The sequence below is a fragment of the Ictalurus furcatus genome, chromosome 11 (genome assembly GCF_023375685.1).
Source record: "Ictalurus furcatus strain D&B chromosome 11, Billie_1.0, whole genome shotgun sequence".
Classification (NCBI taxonomy): domain Eukaryota; kingdom Metazoa; phylum Chordata; class Actinopteri; order Siluriformes; family Ictaluridae; genus Ictalurus; species Ictalurus furcatus.
In genome coordinates, this window is record NC_071265.1 from 23,954,303 (window position 1) to 23,962,707 (window position 8,405).

General features: G+C 40.3%; 1 protein-coding gene across 1 annotated transcript; it reads left to right on the top strand.

Annotated features, from left to right (window-relative positions):
• Nucleotides 1-2,880: 2,880 nt before the first annotated feature.
• Nucleotides 2,881-4,473, top strand: LOC128614561 (G-protein coupled receptor 22-like). The gene has a single exon (XM_053635964.1). It carries the CDS (start codon nt 2,881-2,883, stop codon nt 4,348-4,350), a length of 1,470 nt encoding a protein of 489 aa, XP_053491939.1. The 3' UTR covers nt 4,351-4,473.
• Nucleotides 4,474-8,405: the final 3,932 nt, after the last annotated feature.

An 8,405-nucleotide genomic window follows, 5' to 3' on the forward strand; every position in this document is an offset into this window, starting at 1 on the left:
TGTACAAATGTGTAAACAGTTTTCTGATGTAGTTCCACTGTAATCTTGAACTGGGAGCAATTCTGTGTTCTGCTATCACTCGAAAAGCACCTCCCTAACTTCTCGTCTCCTGCTCTGAGTCTTTTCCTTTTCTTTTAGTTGCTTCACTGGTGTAAATGCACAACCCTACATTACAAAGCAGAATGTTTTATCAGTTGAGGTTTGTGGTAGGTCCTGCCCCTAAGCTATGATTTGTCTAATATACACACCCTCTTTGCAATTAACCTTGCTATCTCCACACTTAACTACTCTCCCTCTGGCCAATCTTTGGCTTGGGCGGTATCAAATTGTATCTTTTTCTAGGTGGTCAGGAGTATATTGGCTGGCCTACACAGTGGCACCGACAATAATGCTGCTTTATCGCGACAGAACAGATTAAGGAGGGGGAGCGATTGTGGCCTTTGGGAGCTCGGTGCCTTCAGTCTGGGCGAGAAAACCACAGCAGCGTTTTTACTCCTGGAGCGACATGTTTACCTGTAAAATGAGATTGCCATCCCATCATCCTCACTACGCCTCTATCTCCCCCTTTCTCTCCCCCACTTTCCTTCATATTGTCCTGTTTTGAGACCAAGAATCACAAAGCCAATTCCACTGTCAGAAGGCATCAATAATGGAAGTGTCTGTACTTAGCGCATCAAATGTGCTTTGTCATTGGCCACAGTATAAGAGGAGAGCGAAAACAAAACACTGGGCCCTTTCACTTGTCAGTTATTGTCTCTGTGTCCTCATCTCTCTGACACAGCAAACATCAGGCAGTCCACTCACGCTCTCAGCCAGCTTGAAAATCTGCACTACAAGCTGGGAGAGAGGAAAGGATCAACGGGTGATGAGAGGAAAGGAGACAGAGAGGGGGAGAAATGGATAGGAGCAGAAAGAGGAAAGGATACAGGGAGAATAAGGAATAAGGAATTGAGAGAGAGACACAGATGAGGATAGGGGAAAAGAAGGGGATAAGGGACCAAGAGAGAGAAAAAACATCACTCAGCAATCAGTCTTTTCCCTCGCATTTCCTATATACCCCTATATTACGTCTCTATTATCCAGGCCATTTGTGCACCATTATTATTGTGTCTGACTCATTTACTCTGCCCTGCTATATCTGAAGAGAGGAATATTTCTTTTCTCTTGTCCTGAGGTGACCACAGTTAAACTGTTTTTAATCATTTTAGACATGCAATGATACTTTGGTAATACGATACAAACAATAAAATCAGAACACATCAGCGACGTTCGGCCACATCTGGCCTCCTGTTAAGCTCACCCCCTAGCCCTGTTGCTATGGCAACGATAATAGGAGTGAATAGTAGGCTATCAGTCTGAGAAAATGTTTATTTGGTTCATGCATACATAAGTACAAAATATTAGTTTGGAGCTAGGGCAAGTGACTGTATGTGGTTCATAGGATGTCATTTTGTAGGCTCTCTCCATGAAACAACAATAAGGATCTAAGATACAGTGTGGTTGCTCTTTACTGAATCCTTCAGCAACTTTGTGTCATCGGATCAACTGAGACATTTAGTTCACTTGCTGCCTCTTATTCATACTACAATGAATATAGTATCCTGAACAGATAAAGCTTTTTATAGTAAATAACAGTTTGTACTTAGCTGTAAATAATATCATTTATGTGTGATGCTGAGCTTTTTTAACAACAGCAAATTTATTTATGTAAATTTGTGAAAAGCTCCATACATGTAAAAAAAAAAAAAAAAAAAAAAAATGAAACAATTGTCTAAAATGTAGCGGGGGAAATAATAACTTAATTTACTGCTAAAATGTACCGTTTTACTTTATCATACATGATACATTCCTGAAGGTACTGTATATATATTTATATACCCTCAATGATGAAATATAGTGTGCTGTACAGCAGCCTTCTGCTTTTAGGTACTATTATTAGTATAGTTTTTGGACTGAAGAGTCAAAGAATCAAAATGCTCTTTTTGAGCTAATAAACATGATAAATTTTCATATTAATATAGCTTTTTAACAGTCTGGGTCTGTGACATTTTATATTTATTCATTTATGCAATGTAATGCTTCAGTATCCCAAAGCATATCATGTTTCATTTACATATTTCATATTTTTGCATCATTTAGCTTGTCTCTGCAGTTAGAGGCTGCATCATCTGAAAGTTTGGCAGATTCTGTGGCCATACATGGCAGCCTTTCTCCATAAGCTGCAACAACTGATGCTCATTATACTGTAGGTGTGTGGCAGTTTGGATGGCAGGGCCATATGTAGCAGCTGGAGTAATGTCAGTGTAGCACCGCAAGACATGCTCACAATATCGTCTCTACAGAAAAATGCAAAATACCAAATTTGATGGATACCTTAGCAATTATGTGCATTCAGAGTCATTCAGTAATGCAGGAATGAGCCAGCAGGGTCTGTTTTTGTAAGGCTACACGTGTGCACACTAACATCAGCACAAATCTTTCTTTGATAACCAAGGCAAGAATAGAGAGCGACCCAGAGAGAATAGATTGCTAGTGTGAAGATTACATCCTGACACAGCAGCAGTTCTTTTACAGACAGGAAAGAAAACTGCTAATCAGACTTCTTCTCTAAAGTACAAGAATTACATTAATTAAGGATTTTTTTCTATCTCATCATTCATGCTCAGGGTTAACTCTGTATAGCTGCTCATTGTCTGCATGTGATGTGCTTTATCTGCCTAAATCCCTTGTGTTTTATTATTCTAGAACTCCCTTCCCCTTCCTTGTTGACTGCATGGTGCTCTGGCAACGAGGACCCATTATGCAGTGGGCCAGTCATCATGGTCCTGCCTAAGGGGTGACAGGACTTGTCAAAGTGCATGAGGTCAGCACCCAGACAAGATGGGGACAGAGAGTTACACTCAGCAGCTCCAGCTGGAGACCAGTGATGGGGCTGGAACGCTGGCCAGTATCACCAGTGTGGAGGGGCCAATGGGAGAAAGTGTCGACACAGGGTGGTACATGCCTTATCCAATTGGTTTCCAGGTGTCACTTACCTGCTTTCTCTTACTGGAGCTGGTTCTGGGCTTTAGCAGTAACTTGACAGTGCTAGTGCTTTACTGCTCCCAGTCCAACCTGGTTGATTCTGTGAGTAACATGGTCACGGTCAACCTACACATCCTGGACATTGTTGTGTGTGTGCTTTGTCTGCCGTTAACAGTTGTTGTGGTGTTGCTGCCAACGGGTCGTAACCTGGAACTTATCTGCTGCTTCCATGAAGCCTGTGTCACATTTGCAAGCATCTCCACAGCCATTAATGTGCTAGTCATCAGTCTGGATCGCTATGACATTTCTGTGCGGCCTGCTAACCGGTTCCTCACTCCTCGATGGGCAGCGCTTCTGTTGGCTGCTGTATGGGCCGTGTCTCTTGCAGTTTTCTTCATCCCCTTCATAGAGGTGGACTTTTTCTCGTCAGAACCAGAGAATGGGTTGGCCAGCAGCTCCTTGGCACCAGCTTGGCGTAACAGGACACTACTGTGTGTGGGAGGACAGGGTTATTACACAGCCCTCGGAATGTACTACCACATCCTACTGCAGGTGCCCATTTTCTTTGTCACAGTAGTGGTCATGCTCTTCACCTACTCAAGAATTCTTCGAGCACTCAACATTCGTATTGGATCGCATATGAGGAGGAATCAGCATCGTAGTGGAGCAACCGGTAGAGGGCGCCAGAGGAGACGGAAAAAAAAGGCGGGCTCAGCGGATATTGAAGGAGGAGCCCAAACAACAAATCAGACTAAGCAACTGACACATCCTCCACTCATCACCTCGCCAGTTCCAACCCCTACAGCCACCTCACCTCCACCTCTGTCATCTACTCCACTGGTTAGTGCCAGCACTGCCACAGCGTCTGCTCCAGCAGTAGGTGTTCAGGCTTCAGTTTCAGCCATCATTGCTCTTCGTAGAGCTGTAAGGCGGCACAGAGATCGGCGAGAGCGTCAGCGACGGGTCTTCAGAATGTCCCTCATTATTATCTGCAGCTTCTTAGGCTGCTGGGCACCTATATCTGTGGCAAACATTCTCATCCTAACTCTAGGTCCCAGCGATACTCTTGTTCGAGTGCGGCTTTGGTTCTTGGCCATGGCCTATGGCACCACCATATCTCATCCACTGCTTTATGCCTTCACAAGGCAGAAGCTCCGCCGGGCTCTCAGGGCCAAAGTAAAGAAGCGGGTGGTGTCCTTGCTGCAAGTGGACCCATCCCCAGGCGGAACTGTTATCCACAATTCCTGGGTAGAGCCACGACAGGGACGTAAGATTCGTTTAGAAGGCAGTGATGCTACAGATCGGTGTCTAACCGAACCACTTTGAAATAAAGCAACAGGACTTTTGGTTTGTATATTCGTCCAATATGACAGCACGTCAAGAAAAGATATTGTGTTGTGGCCTTATTAGGCAGCGTCTGAAGTGTGCTGTCCAAATTAATAAACAGGTCACAACGAACACAATCAATGGACTCATAATAATCAGTGAGCTAAAAATGGTTTAACGTGTATTCTTTGCAAGTTGTGTGCTGATTTACAACGTTAACAATGTTCATTATTTACCATTTTACTCATATTTAAAGCATCGTTTTTAATGTGAAAATGATAATGAAAAGCTGGGGTATTACTGAAAGGTCTATTTTAAACTGGTTTTAATTTGTAGTATACATTTTTGGTGCAAACACCAGGACCTATTTATTTATTTATTTATTTACTTGTTTGTTTGTTTTTTGTTTATGTACTATGTGATATAATTTATGTAATTTATTTATGTAATATACAACATGTAATTGTGCAATATGAATTTTCTTTATTTTGGCATAACTGTGCATATCACGAGATATTTTACAGAATTGTATGATATTCAGTAATAAGCTAATCTGCAATATTTGCAACTTGAAGTCGAATGGAGAATGGCACAGGTGTGCCAATTAAGCAGCTCATTTGTTTGTTAACTAGGATTCTTGGTAGAGATAAGACACAGAAGCCACCTCTGGGCCTCCTTAGCAGCTGTTGTTTAGGAAATAGTAGCTATCACCAGCGAACCATGAGGAGAGCATGAGGATAAGGCTGATGCGAAAGCTCAAGCGTTCGGTTATCTAGACTCGACCCTGGCCTCCTCTTATACACCTACACATGTGTATTTCATACTGATTTAGATATGGACATTAAATGCTCAATAGCCTGGCAGCACAGTGTGGACTTAAGTCCATGTTTACATAATGGTAAACTTGCTCTTTGAGAGTACTCACCAAGGCACTAATCTTCAATAGCAGCTTACAGTAAACTACATGTACAGTAAATATATATTTTGTCATTTAGTTGCATGTGAAAGCATTCTCTACTACAAGGGCAAATACATTCTAGACCATGCCTTATATCTCCTCAAAAGAGTACTGTGGTGTTGAATGTGTTTTAATTTTCCACATAGACATTTCACAGGGAATGAAAGCGTTCCTAAATACCACATTATCTATCACTAGTTAGTTCTGCAAAGAAAATGTCTGTTCTGCAAAGGAAAGTCTGAGTCTTCCTTGGGAGATGATAAGTTCCTCTACAGATTTATTTTTGGCTGTTAATGAAACACTGAAACCTCCAAATTGTAGGTGTACACCCTGGCTAATGCTTGGTTCTTGTTAGTGTATCAGTCCAGGTTTAGTCAGTGTGCATTGCTGAGGGTCGGTGTACATGTTAGCAAGTAAACGCAAGGGAGGTGTATTAGTATATATTTTTATTTTTTTTTTATGAATCGGTAAGTGTATAGTAGATGCTAATCACTGTACATACATAAATGTTTATAGAGACAGTATAGTATGTGGTAAGTCTATAAAGACAGTACCATGTTTACAGAGTCAATATCAGAAAACACAAGACTAGGCACGTCCGTAAACAAATATTAAACCCTACATGGAGAATACCTTACATGACCTTTTAACATAAACTATGTGGAAAATTGTGATCTTTCCAGTGGGCTCAGTGAATATCATCTAAGGATAAAGGTCAATGAATCCAAACTTTGTATAGTTATATTCTAATTGTTATACGTGGGCTATATATAATAATTATATATGATAATTGGTGCATAAAACTAGATTAGCTTTCTTTAGCTTTCACTGAGAACATAAACTAAATGGGGCCTCATTTGTTTCTGAGCAGCATAATAAAACGGCTGAACAGCTCTGATGCCAGAGAAAAAAAATTCCCATGAGGCCACTGCACACCTCCCCAGACTGATCACACATTAGCTGGTTACTTTGGAGTCCATATGGAGATGAGACGATCAGAGGGAGGTTTTATTTTCCATCATTAAGTGTCAGTGGCACAAGCTCTACAGGATCACAATGTAATCTTGTTGGGTATTTATGAAGTTTTTTTTTTTTTTCCCAACACATACACTGTTTGTGTTGAGTCGGATGCACATCTTTTGACCATGCATTGCATGTTCTATAATGTTGTAATTATTGTACGATAATGTCATCGTGCTGTTTTAACGTATGTTTAAAATGTGTATATCAATAAATTTCAGTTTCATTTAGTTGACATGTTATTCTTCATAGACTCATGTATAATCCTGTATCTTCATACAGTGTGTCTGTTGATAGATAGGAAATTTTCAACTCAGTACAACTCAGTAATGGATAAAAAACACACACACACAAAACAATAATTCCCAGATATTAAATATTTCCACTTTCTTTCCCTGTAAAACTCAAGCATTTGTGAGTTTGACTATGTGGGATATCGGTCTATGTTTCCAGTAAGATAGCATGAAAGCAGTGTGTAGGCTGTACCACCAGGGAAATATACACACACACTCTCTCTCTCTCTCTCTCTCTCTCTCTCTCTCACTCACACACACACACACACACACACACTCAAAACCCTGATGTGATGGCACAGGCCTGTAAAAACAACACGTAAAGGTTTCTCAGGGCCATAATGTAACATCAGACTCATAGCTAAATTCTGTTCTATTTGCAGTTTCCTCCTACAGGCTTATGTTACTGATTTAAAACTCCATGGCAACATTATAATATAAAAGGCCTACCAAGTTCCTAACCCAATATAACATTCATTCATCTAAAGTAACTGCTTTATTCTGATTAGGGTTGCAGTGGCTCCAGAGCTTTTCCTGGAAATACTGGGCATGAGGAGGAAATACACCCTGGATAGGATGCTACTCCACTGCATGCACACACGTTCATATACTCAGTAGTGATGGGAAGTTCGGATCATTTTACCGACACAGATCTTTGAATCTAGTTTAGCAAAAGGAACGAATAATTTTTCGAGTCATTTCGTTCATTTCAGCAGAATATAATTCAAATGTTACATGTTGTATTCCCCAACACATCTAGTACTTACGCAAACGTTGATCACATTTGGGATAAAAAATAAACTATAGGTTGATGCAGTGAAGCTGTGACGTGAAGAACGAACGACTCGAACCCGAAGACTTGAGAGACGAGCTAATCATTTCTGTTTCCGATACAGAACCTATGGGGATGTTGCTGCGCATGCGCGGTCAAACATGAACGAATCACTTTGAGACAACTCGTTGTTCCCGAGTCATATTAAAGATTCGTTCAAAATTAACGAATCGTTCATGAACGACACATCACTAATACACTAGAGAACACAGTTTAGATGTTGTGTTTAACTAAAGCTTGTAACTCCACTATGAATTTCCAACCTTCGACTAGGAAACCCCCCAGAAAACCAGGAAGGTCTCCTCATTCCCATGTTCATAAGGCGTCAAATCAACATGACTACTCGCAGCATCAACAGTAAACAAAGTAACACTTCTTTATCTCTCATACTAAAAAAAAGTCATTTGTAGAATTTAATGTTTTACCCTTTACGATGTAAGATGTTGATGAATTAAATATAAGTTGTAAGTTGAATAAAAAAAAACACTTCTTTACTTTTGAATGTTATACATTGCTTTACATCGGTCAACATACAGACATATTATCTTATACAGATGATATAGTTTGTTGTTTTAAGCCGGTAAATGCATACTTTGTTGCGTCCATATTTTTCCCCACTTTGTAGCCGGATTGCTCTAACTTCTGGGTTTAGTTAAATACAGGAAGAGCAGCCAATCCACCTGTTTTTAAAAGGTCGGAGGAAACTGAAGAACCTAGAGGAAACATTACTCCACACAGACAGTAACCCTAGCTCAGGGACCAACCCTGGATCCTGGATTAATAAAAGACTTTGGAAGTGTTTAGTTGTTGGAACACAACTCAAATTCACGTGTTACAAAATCCCACCCTGTTTTGGTGTAAAAGAGCTATCTAATAGCTAATAGATAATTTCCCTTGTATTCATTACTAAATATATATATTATATAGTAATACATTAGATGCAGCGTTCAAG